Genomic DNA, 22,924 nt, shown 5'->3' with positions numbered 1-22,924 from the left:
ACTATGTATGTAAAGTAGCTAATTAAACATACGTGTAAATCATTAACAACAACTCTTTAATAAACTAAAATCATACCGTCAACATACTTAAACTATATAAAACTCTCTTGCCTCCCCTATTAAGTTTAGCTCTCCATACAAACTGAATTAAACAGAGGAATATGCATCTTCATCATATAAAATTGATGGAATAAGGAAAGAGAATAAGGAAATAGAGAGTTATCCCGGTTTGTTGCCGTTCGTCAATAGATGTTCCCTTCTCTTGAGCTCTCACATCCACCTCTTTGCCCTAATCAATCCTTGTCGGTCTCCTTTTCCTTCTGCTGTCAACAGCTGCTGGATTAGGGTTTTCTTCTTTTTCTCTGGTTTCACAACAGTTCACTGCAGCAGAAACTGCTGCTGTGTAATTCGATTTTCTCCCCAAAAAATGTGGCTCCTCCTCTTGGTCTTTCTTTTCCTTTTATATTGAGCATGAGTTCCTCTTTGGGGCTGAAAAGGAATAAGTTGTCCACATAAGATGTTCCTCATTGGTAGTCAAAGGCCCACTTGGACTGCTGACGTGGATTTAAAATTTCCATGTCCTTCCCCATTTGTTTCCAAATTTGGTACTCCCACGTGGTTTAGCATTAATGTCTGAAATTTTACCACATAACTCAATTAAATATACAATTAAGATCGATTTATGCAAAATCATATTTTTTTCATGTTGGACCGCAATAAACGATTTCATGCTCACTAAGTAGAATAAATGGGGAATAAATGAGAAAATGGTGAATAAGAGTGCAATATTAACTACAAAAAGACTTGTGACTCTACATTTAGACAGTTATCACATGTATAACGATAAATAACATGAAATATAATCCCGATATAAGCATGAACGATGTGATAACTGATATGAGAAATGGTATGATATCAATGAAATGATAGCGGGGGTTATATTTAATAATGTTGAAAATGAAAAAATATTGGGACCTCATGCATTAATGTGCGCTCATGCATTCGGGGATACCTGTATTCCTCCACGATGGTATGGGCGCGTACACCACAAGGCAGGATAACTTTCACTATGTTTTACGTAATGCTGCCGTGACGGCTACCGTTTCTAACGGGTATCCGGCATAGAGAGCTACCAGAGCATGCTCGCCCGACAAGGTAAGGGGCCAGGGGTGTGCAAACCGACTCGTGGGTCCATACTCGCACGTAAAACATAACTCTTTTTCTTTTATCTTTTGCAATTATTTAGATATTAGATATCTTGCCTAAAATCAGAATCCATTGAAAATGGGAGTTAAATAGGAATCTAGGGTCGTTACTCATTGTAAACACATCAAAAAATGAATGCTATGAATTGTCTTTATTTGTTTGTTTGCATCAACTTTTAATGTCATCATTTGTTTATCTCTCGAATTTCCAAAGTCGCCTTAGAAAGTGACCATTCTTAATTAAAGGGATGGAGAACTTCTAACAATCTATTGCAAGTCGAAGGCCAATGATTTAGGTAATAAGGTTGTTGCATGATGCAAAATTTTCAACGCACCACCTTTATTTATATATATATATATACATATTTATATAATTGATAGCTTTTAAAATATAATATACAACCGAAAAAAGTCATTATCGATATTCAACTTCTATGGCGATTTATAACAATATAATTATAGTTTGAATGTTAAATTAGAAGTTTAATACGTTCAAAAGCCCATAATTATTTAATGCTTAATGGTTTATACAACCTCATATAGTCTGGGTTATTATTTTTTAATTTCTTTTAGTTAAAAAATTGAGTGGAAAGTTAAAAAATTTTTTTTACCTCTTATTCCATGACTTTGTAACTTAATTTGTACTCATCTGACATAAATTTCTAATACAAGGAGCATATCCTTCCGTTCAAACAAGAATACTGTAACGACCCTAGATTTCTGCTTACCTAGAGTCACTGTCATAAAATATAGATTTCATCTTAAAACACTGCAATAGAGTTACGTGTTCCAAAACATCTTTAAAAGGACACAACAAAATATTAAATGAAATAACTTAACACTATAATGAAAAACACTCTATTATAATCTAACTCTAAGAAAGTAAATACAACTACCCTTTGCATGTTTTATGGTCTCGAATGGCTATGTAGTCGTTAGTCGTATAGAGGTGTGTTGCCTTTACCTGAAATAGCAGTAGCACATGACTTGAGTACTAAAAGAAATACTCGGTATGTGGCCCCCACTATTGCGGTTAGATGCAAACACATACAATCATGTGTAGAACCTATCGTATAATTCTATATTCCTTAGGTGTTCATACTAAACGAGTTACTGGGATGTGTATTTACTGTTGTACAAACGGTCCACACGTGCGAGTATGAACCCACCAGTCGGTTCGCACACCTCCGGGCCCCTTTCATGGTCAGGCGAGCATTCTCTAGAGCGGTTGATGGCGAACACCAGCTAGGCATAGCGACTGTCGTAGCATTATGATAAACATGATGATCATTTTAATGCCTCATAGTGTACGTGTCTGTATCATCGTAAAATAGGGGTATTCCTGGATGCATGAGTGCACAATGCTGCATGAGATCCCAACATTTTTATTCATTATCATGTCAGACAACCCCTTCCATTTTTCCTTCATATCATAATCTTTATCATAGTTTCCTTACATAAATTGCGGTTGTGCATTATGTCCACACATTTTTGTCGTATATCATTCATATCATGCATCGTGTCATATCATACATACATCATATCGTCAGCATATCATGTACTATATCGCCAAACGTGTTATACAATAACATTTATCATATCATCAGTACGTCATCATATCACGTGTCATAACATTCACGTATCATCTCATAGTCACGTTGTATCATGAACATATCATGGACTTATCATCTCGTAAGCATATCATAGTCATATTGTTTTGTAAACACAGCACAGTCATATCGTTACATAAACATAACCTAGTCATATTCTTTCATAAACATATCATGGTCATATCATTTCATAAACGTATCATAGTCATGTCATTTCATAGACATAGTCTTATCATATCATTTCATAAATATATCATCGTCATCTCATTTCATAAACACATCTTAGTCATACCATTTCATACACATATCCTAGTCATATCGTTTCATAAACGTATCATAGTCATGTAATTTTCTAAATGTATCCTAGTCTTATCGTTTCATAAACATATTCTAGCCATATTGTTTCATAAACATATCCTAGTCGTGTCGTTTCCTACACGTATCCTAGTCATATTCTTTCATAAACATATCATGGTCATATCATTTCATAAACGTATCATAGTCATGTCATTTCATAGAAATAGACTTATCATATCATTTCATAAATATATCATCGTCATCTCATTTCATAAACACATCTTAGTCATACCATTTCATACACATATCCTAGTCATATCGTTTCATAAACGTATCATAGTCATGTCATTTTCTAAATGTATCCTAGTCTTATCGTTTCATAAACATATTCTAGCCATATTGTTTCATAAACATATCCTAGTCGTGTCGTTTCCTAAACGTATCCTAGTCATATCGTTTCATAAACATATCCTAGTCATATCATTTCATAAAGATATCTTAGTCATATCGTTTCATACAGACACCATAGTCACATTGTTCCGTAAACATTTCACAAGTATCAAGCATATATCACGTATAGAACCACGAGGCACATGTCATGTTACGGCCATCAACTTTTAACCAAACCGTTAGTAAGGTCACTTACTTGGTTTGCATTAGCAGGTGTTCTCCTTACACTCGAGTACAATTGACTATGTGAATTTTAGATCCAGATCATAAGGAAAGTGCTACATATTAATTTATGCCATATTACTCGGTTCAAAACTACCAAATAATCTCTTTTTTTACAACTATTGTAGGTTACCACTACTCTAAAAGAGTTGAGTTTGAGTTATGTCGAGGTTGAAAATGAAAAATGTTGTCATTTGTTAATCAAAAGTGAAAATAAAAACTCGTACAATTATGCTATAATTTTACTTATGAACATTCCTTGGAATACCATATTCACAATTGAGTCCTTACTTAATAGTCAATTATTATTATTCTCCCCGAAGAAAGAAATTCATACGGTGTTCTTAAGAGCCTCAACACTGTCTCCGTTTTCCTCTATTTCATCAAAGTAGTCCTCTCGAGCATTCCAGCCAACATTAGGGCAACCAACTAGAAGAGGGATAAATCAAGGGATAGAAATGCACCCCCACCCCGAAGACCAGTCATAGCGGTCGGGCATGCTGTCTCAAGATTGGGATGGACGTTGCGAGTCAAGTGAATTTGCTCGGTGACCGTAGGCCGTACGAGCAAAGTTATAGTCAATCCAATAGTGAACCTGCAAACACAGAGGTAGCTTGATTGATAACGTTTCCAAACCACTTTTTAGGTAACAGTTAAGAGTAAAGGATGTGATTTGGAAAGAGAAGTTACAGGGCAATGTTGAAGAAACTATAAAAAATTGTGCTCTTAAAAAAGGCACCTTGAGAAACGGATTTTTTTCGTTGGCAAAGATAGAACAAAGAGAAGTATCCTGCAATTGAAGAAGCAAGAAAAAACGCAAGGGAAAGATATCCGAACGCCACAGTTGGGTCCTCTGGATACTGACAGATAAAAGTGCCTTTGCCTAGGATGGGAGTTCCAAATGTAGTCTGCCCATAAGCAATCACAACAAGAAAGGATAGTGACCATCAATGAGGGAGCTTGGAAAATTATATGATATTGCATTGGCTGGGAGGTTCTCATCTTGTTGTAATTGTTTCAAATGCACAAATATCTACACAACAAGAATCAAACAATTTGTGTTAGTGAAAAAAGTGAGTAATTGAAGGGTTGATAAGAAGATTGTATTATGAAGAGCAAAAATGCTCAATATACAGAGAGAATACAAAAAGATATTTAGAAAATCTACTTAAAAATCTGCTGAAAATCGGGTAACAAACATGTAAACAAATCAAAAACTAAATCAACTCCTAGCTATAAGGAGATTTAATAAAACACTACTTGACAGCAATCTAAACAAACCACGTGATCTTTAACCCTCCTTGTTTAGATGTTGTGAATCCAAGCTTTTTCCTGAACACCACCTATCTTACTCCGATGATCTTTCTATTTAGAGGTCGATCAACCAACTCCCTGGTTCTATTTTTCTCGATCATCGAAAGCTCCTCCTCTGATAGGTGCATCATCAACCAAAGCATCTTGTCGTTCATCTTCAGACTCTTCTTGTCGTTCATCTTCATACTATTATAGTCGTTCATCTTTAGACTCTTCCCGTTACACTAATGATGGTACGGACGCGTACATTCGATATTATGTTCGCTATGATATCATGCAGGCCCTCCTTATTTTCGTGGTGTCCGATATTGTATGTCATACGTATCCGACCAAGCTAGGCCAAGGGAGTTCGCTTGCGAGCTCGCCTAGTGGGCCCACAGTCACGCACGTTGGCCATGCGTGGGAAAGTACCATGCATCCACCCTGCCCGGGCAAAGCAACGGCCAAAGGCCATGGGAAGGAATGGAAGACAGGCCCCTCTCTCGTTTTCTTTCTTTTGACACTTGTGCTTATGTATGTGTATTGTATGCGATCCCATGTATCCTAATGTGTGATTATATGCTTAACCCCAACAGTGGGGCGACTTATTGGGCATTTTATATAATACTCAAGCCACGTGCTACCCATATTTTCAGGTAAGGGCAAGGCCCCCATGTACCGCTGACGGTGAACGCTGCGAAGGCCATGGAAGTCTTAAGGAGGGTTTGTAGTGTCTAGGCATCTTGTTTGGACTCTCTCGGATGATAGTTATTGCAATTATTTCTTCTAGTTATCTGTTGATTATTTCTAGGTTAGGTTGTCGTTGTTGTTTTCCCCCAAGTATGAACTACTTATAATAATGAACGTATTGTCATTATTGAGACTATCTTACATAAACTCTCGTTCTTTCGTTATACAAGTACAAGGTAACGTTGCTAATTCGGTTAGAGAAAATTAGGGGCGTTACACTAACTGACATCAATATAAACAAACACGTGATCTTTAACAATTTATGAACATAAGCTTGCCTTCTTTTTCTCAGCTACGACTCCTAATATAAAGGATATCACATCTAAAGTTGCGACAGTAAGAGACAGGATCTTGACAGACACGACCATTGATCCCAAGATAAATGTTACAAAAGAGTTTTTCAGAAAAATGGGTAAGAGAACCGGAAGGCTATGGAATGAGATTAGTGAATGCTTGATATGTATAATGCTCACTATGGTCCTATGCATATCTTAGAATCATGAATTAGGAATTAAAATATGGAATTAAATAGTTTTTCTTTTGTTGGGTTTTTTTTTTTTTTTTTTTTACTTTCATTACGAATTATGTCTATTTCCTCTAAAATTAATTTTCATATTATACTTTTACATTTTTAATTCAAAATGAATGAGTTTCAATCATATATTTTTTAATTTAAAAAAGAACACCCTTCTATTTTTATTATAAACAATGTAACACTAGTAAAAAAAATAATAAAAAAAATTAATTAATAATAACTAAGTCCTTCCCTTACCAACTCTCACACAACTCCTGCCCTAGAATATTCAACAAACTACTTATCACAGAACCATATACAAAAAGAAAAGAAAGAATCAGAAATAGAAACAAATAGGTTAGTTTATTTATATATTTTTGGGTTATTACCAATCAACTCTTTTCTTCTGTTACACTCTTTTTCAACTATAAAAAGTGAAACAAATCAAACGGAGACGTGTTCATACCCATCTCTTTTCCTCTCCCATTTCAAGAATATGAGTTTATTTTCAACACTTGCACTTTCTCTCTTAATTTCTTTGTTCTTTTCTAACCAATTCACTACCATCAAGGATCATTCATCCAAACCCCAAAAATTATGGTCAAGATAACAAATGCTCTAAAATCTAAAAATCAGCTCACTGTTCACTGTAGATCTGGCAATGATGACTTGGGAGTCCACAAGCTGACACCTTGGGCTAGCTACGTCTTCAGTTTTCGTCCAAACTTATAGGGCACGACATTGTTTTACTGTTCCTTCCAATGGCCTGGCTCGTTTCATTACTTCAATGTCTACATAGATAAGAGAGATAGATATATGTACGTGGCATATGAGTGAGAAAAATGTCTGTATGTTCAACTATAAAACCGATAATTATGATATTTGCTACAATTGGCCAGGTAAAACATCCATCTATCCATAAATTTCAAAGTTTGATTTTAATATTGCAATAAATAAATGTTTTTGATATATTGTTTCCGTGGGATTTAAAAAAAAAAACGCTTGATATGATTAGTACGAGTGAAATATAGACGATGTTAATTACCTATCGGCATAAATTATAATATGAAAATTTGTTAACTTATTTAGGTCATGATTGATAATCAAAACAACTATATGATAATGCGATATTGCATTAGAAGGATTTTGACGTAGGGTAAAGCTTGGAACCTAAAGCAAGTTAGGACGAAAGAAACACCTAAGGGAAACACCTCAAGACTCAAGACCCTTCTACAACCCTCTAAGAAATTCATTATGAATTTATGACATTCTAGAACAACTCATGCTTGTTATTACGATAGATTCATATGTTTACGAATGCATGCTACAACTTATGCCTCAAGAAATTATGAACATTAGAAACTTACAAGATTGAGAACCAAGAACAATACCATACAAGCTCTACAACTACCAAAGCAAGAAGAATGGTAGGTACCACTGAAGGATAAGGGACCAAGGTCCTAAAACTAAAAAACTCAAGAAAAAATCCTAAGTCCTCCCACTGTACAACATGTTCTTGACTCAAAAATACGCTGTAAGTATTCAGATTATGCTGCTTGGAATGCATGAAGTCTTTGGCATAGGTATTGATGTTGTAACATAGGGCAAGCACTGGGTGCAGGATTTCAGACTATGCTTCTTGGAACGCATGAAGCCTTGAGCGTAGGTATTCAGACTATGCTTCTTGGAATGCCTGAAGCCGCTTAGAATAGCTGGGTGCAGGATTTCAGACTATGCTTCTTGGAACGCATGTAGCCTTGAGCGTAGGTATTCAAACTATGCTGCTTGGAACGCATGAAGCCTTGGACATAGGTATTCAAACTGTATCATAGGGCAAGCCCTTGATGCAGAATTAGAATACATCGTTTGTTACGTAAGAAGCCTTCCTTGGATGTAGGTTTTCAGACTATGTTACTTGAAATGCATGAAGCTTTGGAGATAGGTTTTCAGAGCTTGTCGAAGGGCAAGCCCTTAGGCGTGGGTTAAGACTGTGTCGCTTGGAACGCATGAAGCCTTGGACAGGATATCAGGTTCATGTCTAATACCGTAAATCTTCAGGGCAGAGTGTAAGAGAAAGAACCAAGAACCGAACAAGAACTTAGAAAGTACCAAGGACGAGAGAAAGATCATGGACTAGAACATGGATCAAGAACCAAGAACCAAGAACCATAGTACTAAAGCCCTTAAAAGATAACAACGGTTTTAGAATCCAAGGACCGAGATAGTTAGGAAATATCATGATAAGAACTTATTAAGATATAATATTAGGAGAATATATTATAACAATTAGTTATGGAATATATCTTAGATATTCGTAATTCGTTAATATTTTTTTGTTTATGATTTGCTTAGTAGTATATTTTATTTTATTCTCAAGATTTAGTTTATATTTTTCCTTCTTTCTAGGTATTAGTTGGTAGCTTGTATCCTATTTAAACGTTGTGAATATTAATGAAGATTGCTCTTTCGATCCCAATTCTATTTCTCATTCTTAAAATTGTATCAAAGAACCGATCTTGGTGTTCTTAAATATCAAAACTTTCTTTATGGTGGAATCAGCCAAATCGAGCTTCAAAATTTCGGATGTTGACTTAACACATCATTATTATAATGTTCACTCTGATCATCCATTATATTCTCTTGTTCCAATCAAATTAAATGGAACAAATTATCAATCCTGGTGTCAATTAGTTCTGCATGATCTTATTGCCAAAAAGAAAATTGGCTTCATTGATGACACTATTGAAGAACCGTCTCAAGATGCAAATTCAACCGAATTTGAACTCTGGAATCAGTTCAACAGTATGATAATATCTTTGTTAACTCATTTAGTTGAAGCAGATATCACTGATGGAATTATTCACTCCAAGACAGCTCATCAAGTGTGGGTTGATCTTCATGATCAATTCTCACAAAAGAATGCTCCAGCAATTATTCAGATACAAATGTCGATAACAATGATGTCAAAGGGAACCATGGCACTGTCAGCATATTTCACCAAGGTCAAAGCACTCTAGGATGAATTGGAAGCGTACCGCATGTTGAACATAACTCTATGTGGGAAACACTTGCACTCTTTATTAAGACCAATCGAGAAGAGAATATAAGACACTTGGTAGAATGCTACTACTTTATAATGCTTGGAATTTCTTGGGATGAAAAACTAGGTAGGGTCGAGGGGTATTTATACTATACCCTAGGCAATCTAGACCTAACAAATGTAAATCTGTTTCCTAAAATATCGAGATCTCTCTCCTAAAACATCTAGTATATTTCCTAAAATCTCTACTAAAATAAACAGGCAATGGGCTAGTACAATTATTGGGCTTGACTCTATCGGGCCAGTGATAATATTTTAACACTCCCCCTCAGCACTAGTCCTCAATTGTCGTACCATGTTAAGCTGACAGAGAAAATTCTCGTGTTTGCCCGTATTCGACTCTTTTGTAAACAAGTCTGCCACTTGGTCATCTGTCTTGATCTACTACATCTCGATTTCTTCCTTTAGAACCTTCTCTCGAATTAAATGGTACTGCACCTCCACATGCTTTGTTCTAGCAATTTTCTGCTAGGCGAATCGCAGATTGGTTGTCGCAATGAAGAGATATTGGATACTCAATTTTCTGGTGCAAATCTTCCATTAAGAGTTTCAACCATATACTTTCCTGAGCTGCTCCAACCGCTGCTCTATACTTTGCTTCTATAGTTGATAAATGATACTGTTGGTTGTCTCTTGCTACACCAAGAAATTTTTCCCAAACCAAACTTGAACACATACCTAGTGGTTGACCTCCGAGTATCGTGGTCTCCTGCATAGTCAGCATCACAGTATCCAACTAGCTTGCAGTCTTTGCTTCTTTTGTACAAAAGACCATAGTCGATTGTACCTTTGACATATCTCAAGATCCATCAAGTTGCATCTAAATGAGGCTTCTTTGGACTTTGCATGTACCGACTCATAACCCCAACTGCATAAGAAATATCAGGCCGAGTTAAAGTTAGGTAGAGTGCTATGCACTCTACATAGTACACCATTTTAACTGCTGTTTATCTTATAAATAGAACACCATCACCATTGTTATCTAAATTGACACCCTTTGAAGCACTCTACAAACGACCACCTACATTTCACCATCTTAAAGTTTTTGGTTGTAAGTGTTATGCAACTGTTATACACCCTAAGCAAAAATTTGAACCTCGGGCGATTCCTTGTGTTTTCGTAGGATATCCTTGTGGTCACAAAGGTTACAAGTTGTGTGACATGCAATCTAAAAAAAAAAATTATCAGTCGTGATGTTAAATTTTGTGACGATGATTTTCCTTTTTCACCAGCTTCACAAACTTTGACATTAGCTCCTTCTACTCCCATTTTACCACTTCAAGATTCATACTACTCAAACATCCATTCTAGCCCTCCCCCACTTTCTATTCCTTCACCTACTACTTCGTCGAACCTTCGCCTTCTATTCCTTCTCCAGATTCGCCCATAATTCTAATCTTATCCCACCTGATACATCAATTCCTCTCCGACGTTCTACTCGTACCAAACAACCTCTAGCTTGTTATAACGATAATGAGATGTCTTCTGGAGCCAATCATTTAACCTCTAGCTCAAGTCCCTACATTGGCACCAGGTACCCCCTTCATGATTACCTTTCATTCTCTCGTTTTTCACCTACTCAACCTGCTTTTCTAGCTCTTATTACAGCCCAGACAGAACCTAAAACCTATGATGAGGCAGTTGGCGACCCATTACGGCAGCAGGCTATGAATGATGAAATTGCAGCTTTGGAACGTAATCGTTCTTGGTCTCTCGTTCCTCTACCACCTGGCCATGAAGCTATTGGCTGTCATTGGGTGTACAAGATTAAACACAACTTTGATAGTTCTACTGAACGTTATAAAGCTCGACTGGTAGCAAAGGGATACACTCAGGTTGAAGGTGTTGATTACAAAGAGACGTTTTCTCCTACAACGAAACTTACTACACCTCGTTGCTTACTCACTATTGCTGCTGCTCGAAAATGCTTCACTCATCAGTTGGATGTTCAAAATGCCTTTCTCCATTATAATCTAGACGAGGAAGTCTATATGTCTTTACCATCAGGTATTCGCCGACAGGGGGAAAATATAGTATGTCGGCTCCATAAATCTCTTTATGGTTTAAAAATGGCTTCTCGCAATTGGTGCTCCATATTCTCTAACCAATACACAAAATGTAGGCTACACTCAGTCCAAAGCAGATTACTCTTTATTTATTAAGAGTAAAGGTACTTTTTTCATTGCAACTTTTATCTATGTTGATGATATTCTGTTCACAGACAATGATCTCAAAGAAATTCAACATCTCAAGACTAGTTTACTTGAGAAATTCCTTATTAAAGATTTAGGGAATTTGAAATATTTTCAAGGCATTGAATTTTCTAGGTCTAGAAAAGAAATTTTTATCTCCCAAAGGAAGTATGCTGTAGACATTTTTCAAGACACATGTCTTACAAGAGTACGTCTAAAAAGATTTCCTATGGAAAAAAATCTGAAACGTTCTCTAAGATAAGGAGAGAAATTGAATGATCCAAGTAAATACGCACGGTTGATTGGCAGATTAATATATTTATCTGTTACTAGGCCTGACATAGTGTATTCAGTTCCTATGCTTAGTCAATTTATGCATGAACCAAGAAAATTACATTGGGAGGCTAAAGGAAAATGGCAAGTGACTATTTACTGAGTATGCTTAGTCAATTTATGCATAACCTCGATAGGAGGTCGTTTACTGAGTATTCTTAAAACACTCAAGCCTCGTGCTACTATATTTTTCACATAAAGGCAAGGCGCCCCTCTAAGACTGACGGAGGCTTCACAACCACGAGTTCGTGACACGTGCATAGGATAGTTTCGCATAATAATTTAATAGTATAGGTTAGTATATGTTGAGTAGTATTTTCATTTGACAATAGTATAGATTAGTATAGGTTCAATTGTATTTGCATTTGACAATAGTATAGATCAGTCTTGTCTGAGTTGTATTTGTAGCTAATAAACTGTAGGTTGATTTGTATTTGTATTTAATAAAGTTTAGGTTGAGTTGTATTTGCATTTAATAAAGCATAGGTTAGTATAGGTTCAGTTGTATTTATAATTATTAGATCATTTGTTAGTATAGGGCGTTTAATTCAATAATGTTTTTCATTTTTTCTTTGTATTTGTTTATTCCCGAGGTAATAAATGAGGCACGAAGTTAATGTTGAATTTATAATAAGGGTTCATTAAAGTAATTCCGCATTAACTATCGGGTTAAATCTGAAGTAACGGTCTTGGGTTAAATAGGAAAATTTAGGGTGGAAATCTCTCCTTAAAGATGCGTTTTAAACCCGTGAAGCAAACGATATTACATAACGTGCCAAAGTGGACAAAACGGACAATATTGACTAGCTATGAATTTGGATGTTTGAACATTGGACCACACCTTTTAAATTTTGATTTTGTTGTGATTCTCTCCTTCTTATTAATCATATCTATTTTTCTTATGGTCCAAAGGGAATAAAAATTGATAAACATCCTTAAAAAAACCCATTCATAACTCTGTCTTAAATCTTTCCTTTACAAGGGTAATTAAGGAGAAAATATAGAAAATGCAACCGTCTAGTTTGTGTTTAAGCAACTTTGTTTTTTGATGTCCACCAAAAGTAGAAAATGAAAAAGAATCCATATTTATAACTATGCAACAAATATGGATATCCAACCTCAAAACATTCATAGGAATTCATTTTTAGAGTGGACATCAACCTTAAATTAGCTTCTCAAACAGCTTTAACAGGATGTTCAAAACAGGTATTTATTTTTATTTTTCTTTTTCTTTTGCTATATAATGAACCAAAATCCAAATAATTAAACATCAACAAAACAAATTTGAGCATTTTAATAAAATGAAGACTCTAACAAGCTTCCGCATTACCTTATTGTTTGCTTTGGAATCAAGCATTATTATCAACACATGTTTTGCAGGTTCCAATGGACAAGCTGTGGAAGATTGGCATTTACCAGAAGGCAAATGGCAAGTGACTATTTACAATTAACAAACAATCTCAGTTTTAAATGCTCATTGCAAGTCAAAAGACGACGATTTGAACGAACAGGTTTTGGACAAGCGAGCCCATTCCACTGGAGATTTGAAATGAACTTTTGGCATACGACTTTGTATTGGTGCAATTTTAACAGTTCGAATGGACATGCTTCGTTTCAGGTGTTTTGGCCAGAGAACTCGCATTGGCTTTCTGAACGATGCAACGTTAAAAACTGCATTTGGGCAGCATTTGATGATGGATTTTACTTAAAAAATCTTCATTTGGGGAAGTTTGAATTGATACACCCTTGGGAAAAATGAAGTAAAATCTCCCTCACTCGTTTTGGTCCAACAAAACCTACTTTTTTTTTTTTTTTTTCCTTTTATGTTTGCTTGCTTTCACATGTAATAATTCCAGAGAGAGTCGTGGGGTTTCTTTATAGGCTTAAATATGTTGCATATTTAAGTCTAATAAAATGGGAGGAATCTTTTGGGAATTTATAGTTCTTTGGATGTTGATAATTTGGTTGGGTTTCAAGTTTCTACTTGTATCTACCCATGTGCAAGCTTTCAAACTCAGGATTTGGCCGTCAATGGCCCTAATATTCCCCTAACAATATTGTAAGGTTATTTACTTCTCGCTTCTAAGAGTGAAAACTATCTCCACAGACAAACATGAGTCCTTCCCGCATGTCTTTTCCTCACTCACATGTTTGCTACCAAAATTCTCAAGAGGTCTTCCAACATAAAATTGCTCCAGCAAAGCACATTTAATCTCGAAGTTCTTATATTAAGCCAACAAAAAGGAAAGTGCATCTCGTTGATATAGGTAGTAAGTTTCAATTCTTTTTAAGCATTTATTAGTCATCTGTACTCTGGGTCACTTTATCGGTTATAATCTTGGTCCATTCATGTACTCTCTTTTACTCGGGTATCACTCTACTCAAAACCCTTTCAGAATTAAGTAATATTTTAGGTTTTAACATTTTAATGGTAACAAATTAGGACGAAAAGAAAATATGTATAATAATTGTACATGCCAAGGTTAATATCATAAAATAAAACGGATATATGGAAAGAACTCATGTCAATTATCTTTTAAAAAAAAAAAAAAAAAAAAAAAAAAATGTCAATTGCAACTTTCTAATATGAAACCAACCAGCTCGCACGACAGGTTTTAGTAAAAAAAATATCATTAAAGATTATTTGTGATGCTCATAAAGAAAGAAAAAAAAAACATGTAAAACGAAAATGATCTTTACAAGACTATGAAATGAAAGAAACTATGTGGAAACAGAGGGAAGAGATCAAGGAGAAGTACCCGAGTAATTTCAATATTAAGACACTTTCGAGGACGAAAGTTTCATCTTGACGTGTATGATATATGAACGAAAAATAAAAAAAATAAAAAAAAGAAGGGAAACTTTGTGCCACGTTGCTAAAGCTGAGAAGTGGCAGGTTGGCCTCCACTATAAAAAAGGGAGGTCCCCCACTTCATTTTATCATCCTAAAATTAACGGTTCGAGCCAGTCAGAGAGTACACTTTCTGACGTATCAAGGCCAAAATTTTGGTTGATTTGCTCGGACTCTTTCCTCCTGGTTTCAATTTTTAGAAAGCGTTCAAATTTAGTATGTATGACTACCTTCTGGCTAGTTAAAAGCGTTCATATCATGTCATATCATACATACATCACATCGTCAGCATATCATGTACTATATCGCCAAACGTGTTATACAATAACATTTATCATATCATCAGTACGTCATGATATCACGTGTCATAACATTCACGTATCATCTCATAGTCACGTTGTATCACGAACATATCATGGACTTATCATCTAGTAAGCATATCATAGTCATATTGTTTTGTAAACACAGCACAATCATATCATTACATAAACATAACCTAGTCATATTCTTTCATAAACATATCATGGTCATATCATTTCATAAACGTATCATAGTCATGTCATTTCATAGACATAGTCTTATCATATCATTTCATAAATATATCATCGTCATCTCATTTCATAAACACATCTTAGTCATACCATTTCATACACAGATCCTAGTCATATCGTTTCATAAACATATCATAGTCATGTCATTTTCTAAATGTATCCTAGTCTTATCGTTTCATAAACATATTCTAGCCATATTGTTTCATAAACATATCCTAGTCGTGTCGTTTCCTAAACGTATCCTAGTCATATCGTTTCATAAACATATCCCAGTCATATCATTTCATAAAGATATCTTAGTCATATCGTTTCATACAGACACCATAGTCACATTGTTCCGTAAACATTTCACACGTATCAAGCATATATCACGTTAGAACCACGAGGCACATGTCATGGTACGGACATCAACTTTTAACCAAACCGTTAGTAAGGTCACTTACTTGGTTTGCATTAGCAGGTGTTCTCCTTACACTCGAGTACAATAGACTATGTGAATTTTAGATCCAGACCTTAAGGAAAGTGCTACATATTAATTTATGCCATATTACTCGGTTCAAAACTACCAAATAATCTCTTTTTTTACAACTATTGTAGGTTACCACTACTCTAAAAGAGTTGAGTTTGAGTTATGTCGAGGTTGAAAATTAAAAATGTTGTCATTTGTTAATCAAAAGTGAAAATAAAAACTCGTACAATTATGCTATAATTTTACTTATGAACATTCCTTGGAATACCATATTCACAATTGAGTCCTTACTTAATAGTCAATTATTATTATTCTCCCCGAAGAAAGAAATTCATGCGCTATTCTTAAGAGCCTCAGCACTGTCTCCGTTTTCCTCTATTTCATCAAAGTAGTCCTCTCGAGTATTTCCAGCCAACATTAGGGCAACCAACCAGAAGAAGGATGAATCAAGGGAGAGAAATGCACCCCCACCCCGAAGACCAGTCATAGCGGTCGGGCATGCTGTCTCAAGATTGGGATGGACGTTGCGGTCAAGTGAATTTGCTCGGTGACCGTAGGCCGTACGAGCAAAGTTATAGCCAATCCAATAGTGATCCTGCAAACACAGTTAAGAGTAAAGGATTTGATTTGGAAAGAGTAAAGGATTTGATTGATAAGGTTTCCAAATCACTTTTTAGGTAACAGTTAAGAGTAAAGGATTTGATTTGGAAAGAGAAGTTACACGGCAATGTTGAAGAAACTAGAGAAAATTGTGCTCTTAAAAAAGGCACCTCGAGGAATGGATTTTCGTTCGTAAGGATAGAACAAAGAGAAGTATCCTGCAATTGAAGAAGCAAGAAAAAACGCAAGGGAAAGATATCCGAAGGCCATAGTTGGGTCCTCTGGATACTGACAGATAACAGTGCCTTTGCCTAGGATGGGAGTTCCAAATGTAGTCTGCCCATAAGCAATCACAACAAGAAAGGATAGTGACCATCAATGAGGGAGCTTGGAAAATTATATGATATTGCATTGGCGGGGAGGTTCTCATCTTGTTGTAATTGTTTCAAATGCACAAATATCTACCCAATAAGAATCAAACAATTTGTGTTAGTGAAAAAAGTGAGTAATTGAAGAGTTGATAAGAAGATTTTATTATGAAGAGCAAGAATGCTCAATATACAGAGAGAATACAAAAAGATATTTAGAAAATCTACTTAAAAATCGGCTAAAAATCGGGTAACAAACATGTAAACAAATCAAAAACTAAATCAAATCCTAGCTATAAGGAGATTTAATAAAACACTAATTGACAGCAATCTAAACAAATCACGTGATCTTTAACCCTCCTTGTTTAGATGTTGTGAACTCCAAGCTTTTTCCTGAACACCACCTATCTTACTCCGATGATCTTTCTGTTTAGAGGTCGATCAACCAACTCCCTGGTTCTGTTTTTCTCGATCATCGAAAGCTCCTCCTCTGATAGGTGCATCATCAACCAAAGCATCTTGTCGTTCATCTTCAGACTCTTCTTGTCGTTCATCTTCATACTATTATAGTCGTTCATCTTCAGACTCTTCCCGTTACACTAATAATGGTACGGACGTGTACATTCTATATTATGTTCGCTATGATATCATGCAGGCCCTCCTTGTTTCTGTGGTGTCCGATATTGTATGTCATACGTATCCGACCAAGCTAGGCCCAGGGAGTTCGCATGCGAGCTCGCCTGGTGGGCCCACAGTCACGCACGTTGGCCATGCGTGGGAAAGTACCATGCATCCACCCTGCCCGGGCAAAGCAAGCGCCTAAGGCCATGGGAAGGAATGGAAGACAAGCCCCTCTCTTGTTTACTTTTGACACTTGTGCTCAGAATGGTCCTATGCATATCTTAGAGTCATGAATTTGGAATTAAATAGTTTTTTTTGTTGGTTTTTTTTTTTTTTTTACTTTAATTAGGAATTATGTCTATTTCCTATCAAATTAATTTCCATATTATACTTTTACATTTTTAATTCAAAATTAATGAGTTCCAATCATATATTTTTTAATTTAAAAAATGCCACCCTTCTATTTTTATTATAAACAATGTAACACTAATAAAAAAAAATAAAAAGAATTAATTAATAATAACTAATTCCTTCCCTTACCAATTCTCACACAACTCCAGCCCTAGAATACTCAACAAACTACTTATCACAAAACCATATACAAAAAGAAAAGAAAGAATTAGAAATAGAAACAAATAGGTTCGTTTATTTATATATTTTTGGGTTATTACCAATCAACTCTTTTCTTCCATTACACTCTTTTTCAACTATAAAAAGTGAAACAAATCAAGCACAAACGTGTTCATACCCATCTCTTTTTCTCTCCCATTTCAAGAATATGAGTTTATTTTCAACACTTGCACTTTCTCTCTTAATTTCTTTGTTCTTTGCTAACCAATTGACTACCATCTAAGGATCATTTATCCAAAACCCAAAAATTTTGGTCAAGATAACAAATGGTCTAAAATCTAAAAATCAGCTCACTGTTCGCTGCAAATCTGGCAATGATGACTTGGGAGTCCACAAGCTGACCCCTTGGGCTAGCTACGACTACAGTTTTCGTCCAAACTTATGGGGCACGACATTGTTTTACTGTTCCTTCCAATGGCCTGGCTCGTTTCATTACTTCATTGTCTACATAGATAAGAGAGATAGAGATAATTGTGAAAGTAGTCTATGTTCGTGGCATATGAGTGAGAAAAATGTCTGTATGTTCAACTATAAAACCGATAATTATGATATTTGCTACAACTGGCCAGGTAAAAAATTCATCTATCCAGAAATTTCAAAGTTTGATTGTAATATTGAAATAAGTAAATGTTTTTGATACGTTCTTAAAGATCATATTTAGATCTTGAAAGAAAAAAAAAATCCTTATCATATTGTTCTTAATAAATTCTTATCATTAGATCATTTGCACGTTTCTTTGAAGATCAAATAAATTTCAATTCTCATTTTTCCCTGAAGCATATAAATCTAGAATTGTTGTGTTCGATTTTAAAAACCATTCTTTGTCCCTTATTTATTTGTTCATTCCTTGTTTTATTTTGTTGTTATTTCATAATTAACTTATCTTGATTGCCTTGAATAGCTTGCTACCATCAGAATTGCTTTACCCATATATTAAGACCTTGATCATAATTTAGTCACTTTCCCAAACAACCTAACTTTGTGTGTATAAACACGAGTGTCCCTGAGTGTAAAATCAGTGAGTTGAGTGTCTGAGGTCCTAAACATATTTCACTACTGTTTGTACAATCATGAACCAAGACGAGGAAAATGAAGGGGAGATCAATGATCTAGTTGAAGAAGTCCAGAAGAATGAGGAGAAACTGGAAGATGGTATTCATTTGGCACTTATTACAAGAAGACTTCTTAAAACTCAAGTTATGGAGAATGATGTTGATGATCAAAGACACAACCTATTTCACACGCAGTGTTTAGTCAAGGGGACTGCTTGTAGTCTTATCATTGATAGTGGAAGTTGCACCAATGTAGTAAGTACTATGTTGATCAAAAGGTTGCAAATTTCAACTCAAGATCATCCGAAACCTTACAAGCTCCAATGACTCAATGATAGTGCAACAATGAAGGTAATTTCCCAAGCTTTAATATCTTTTACTTTGGGAAAATATAAATATGAAGTTATTTCTGATGTGTTGCCAATCCATGCTGGAGACATATTGCTTGGCCGACTAAATTTAAGTTATTTGTGATGTGTTGCCAATCCAATGGAGGTGTTTCGGGAGGTGTTGCTGGATTTGGTTCAGTTGGGACACGCCTCTTGGTGACTAAATTTAAGGGAGGGCTTTCAGGAGATGTTGCTGGATTTGGGCCAGTTGGGACACGTCTCTTAGCCCCTAGACCCAATGGAGGCGTTTCGGGAGATGTCGCTGGATTTGGTCCTGTTGGGACACGTCTCTTGGTCCCTAAACTTGACGGAGGGCTTTGAGGAGATGTTGCTAGATTTGGGCTAGTTGGGACACGCCTCTTAGTTCCCAGACCCAATGGAGGCGTTTCGGAAGATGTTGCTTGATTTGGTCCAGTTGGGACACGCCTCTTCGCGCCTAAATTTAAGGTAGGGATTTTTGGAGATGTTGCTGGATTTGGTCCTATTGGGACATGCCTCTTGGTGCCAAAATTTACGGGAGGGCTTTCAGGAGATGTGGGTAGATTTGGGCCAATTGGGACACGCCTCTTGGTCCCTAAACTCAATGGAGGCGTTTCGGGAGATGTTGCTGGATTTTGTCCAGTTGGGACACGCCTTTTGAGACCCAAAGAAAGCACATTGCCACTCTCATCCCATTTTGCCTCGAGACCATTGAGATTGGACAAAATAGCAACAAAAGAGATCAACAAGAAGACATAAACCATATTGACATTTTTAAGCAATCTCATTTTGTCTTCACACAAGTATTCTAACTATGAAATCACAACTTTATATAAACTCTCGTGAACAACTAATTTAGAAATGTATTAATAAATAATATTTTTTTTGTTGAGTTTTCCTAATTTATTTGTAACAAATGACTTTTGAAAACCAATTATGCCCTATGAGAAATATATCTAACCATTTCAATCTAATTTATTTTAGAAAAACTTCATCCAACTTTAATTTTAATTCTCGAAGGAAAATATTCTAATTTAGAATTTAATTAAAAATATTTCCATCTAATTTTAATTCTAAACGTGCATGTTACCTTTTTGTTTTTGGTTCTATCCGTAAGTATTACATTTCTCACTCCATTAACCATATTTTTCTTTTTTGTAATATAGTTCTTAGAAACATATCTAAAAATTAAATCTCCCCAAAAGCATATGCTAAAAATATTTTCGATATAGTTATTTTCTTATTTCTAATATTATAAAAAATTGATAGTTTCTTCCCTTAAAAATATATTGAAAAAGTATAAAATAGATCTAAAATATATTAAAAAATAATTATAGCATAAAACATATTCTTGGTATCCCATGAGTATAGTTTTTAAAAATTAATAGTACTCTTTGATTTGTAAGACAACATTTCAAAAATATAATCCTTTAAAATTTTAAATAAAAATTGGGAATTATCCTCGGTTTTTATCTAAAATTTGTGTATAAACTCGATTTTGGTATAATTTAAATATACATACATATATACATATAAATAAATGTATGTAGGTACCTATGCTTTAAATATGTTTTTTTACTTTGCCAAAATTTTTAACTTGTTGTTTGGGTCACCGTTTGTGCTTTAAGAATCCTCTCATATCAGGACAAATTTATTTAAAAATCCTCCCATTTAGATACCCAATTATGTAGGAGCCCGTTAATTAACACACTTTCCATACTTTTGAAATTGATTTAAAGGTGACTAATATTTAATAAGCTTTGATGTTGAATATGGTGGTTAAAATTCTTGTATATCACATTGAAGGTGTAATAGTCCAAAAAAAATAAACAAATAAACCAAGAAAAAAAAATTATAAAAACAAAGTGATATGAACCAAGAGACATCAATCATACAATATACTTCAATGAAGATGTGAAGAAAAGGTTGTCAAAATTATCAAAAGATGTTTCAATTTATGCTGCATTAAATAAAGAAGAATGAAGTTTGATTGTTGTAAATTTTGGGTGGGTTACAATTTAGAGTAACTTAGAGTTATTGTATTTCATTAATGTATTTTAAGACTTTTAATTTACTTTAGGTTACACTTACATAATGGTTAATTATGGTCATTAAGTATGAATGTTACAACTCTTGTAATGCCTTTAGTAGTTTCATTTTGAGGCTATATAAAGCCATGTATGTTGTATTTGTAAGAAGACTTGGAAAATGTAGTAAAAGAAGCATTTGTGCTTTTCTTTAGCCAATGGCTAAGTTTCTTTGCAATTCTATGTAGTTTAGGTTGCATGTAGAATCATTCAAGCTTGACATGATCAATCTTGCTTGTGGAGTAATTCGAATCTCAAACAATATTCTTGCGTTGAGATGTTTGATCAACAAGAATCATTCAAGCTAAACATGATCGATCTTGCTTGTGGAGTGATTCGAATCTCAAACAATACTCTTGCCTTGAGATATTCGATCAACAAGGTAATCCGAATCTTATTCCCCTTGTAGTTGATTCCTTATCTTATCACAAAGTCTCTTATATAGAGAATTGAACTTGAAATTGATGTCACGGGTCCACATAGGTTGACTTGGATACAAAGAACAAAAATCGAACTCTCGCTAAGGATAAATTGGTGACACTACTTAAGCTAATCACGTAACTGGCCTTACTATCGACATGGTTATATTTGATGTTGACACATTATTTTGGTTCTGCACGTATCATATATATTGATACGTGTAAATTGTTTGTGGATCAATATGCTTATGATATGTTATGTATATGTTATAATATGTGAATTGTATGATAATACTTATGGTACGATGTTTTCAATGATATTGTTGAGATAGGATACGAGAAGGATGCACTGAATGTAAAGTAATGATAGGAGTAAGACAAGTTCATGAAACGTTAAGGTTAGGTTACGTATCGAAGTGCTATGTATATGAGAGATTGATAAAAACGATATGGTCACGATCGATTGATAAAAGAATACAGTTAGGTTATGGGTAGAATGTGATAGGATTATGATAGATTGTTAAAACAATAGCGTTAGAATACGTTCATATGACAATATGACTAAGGTACGTTCATGTAACGATATGACTATAAGATGTAAAGGAATGCTAAGGCTATGATAAGTTAGGGAACGATATGACCATGAAGTGTTTGCGATATGATATGATTATGATATGACATGTGAACGAGGGATATATACATACATATATATATATATATATATATATATATGTTGTGATTGGATATGAAAGTGATATGAAATATGTTATGGTAGGAGATGTGTGATAAATTAACATGTTTATGATATGATATACTGTGATGCGATATGTTATGGTATGAGATGTATACAACATGATATGAATGACATGAAATCACGATAAATGGCATGAAATATAACCCTGTTAGAGTTATGTATGATACGAGAATTGAAAAGTGATATGA

The 22,924-nt window shown here is 34.9% G+C and overlaps 1 protein-coding gene across 1 annotated transcript; it reads right to left on the bottom strand.

Annotated features, from left to right (window-relative positions):
- Positions 1-4,115: 4,115 nt before the first annotated feature.
- Positions 4,116-6,195, bottom strand: LOC111797461 (uncharacterized). Its single transcript, XM_087124829.1, is given in 4 exon segments — positions 4,116-4,192; positions 4,195-4,379; positions 4,475-4,692; positions 6,106-6,195. Coding segments are annotated over 4 exon segments (570 nt in total).
- Positions 6,196-22,924: the final 16,729 nt, after the last annotated feature.

This window comes from Cucurbita pepo, chromosome 6 (genome assembly GCF_057944985.1).
Source record: "Cucurbita pepo subsp. pepo isolate OVF chromosome 6, ASM5794498v1, whole genome shotgun sequence".
Lineage (NCBI taxonomy): Eukaryota > Viridiplantae > Streptophyta > Magnoliopsida > Cucurbitales > Cucurbitaceae > Cucurbita > Cucurbita pepo.
This window is presented reverse-complemented; position numbering and strand designations above follow the sequence as displayed.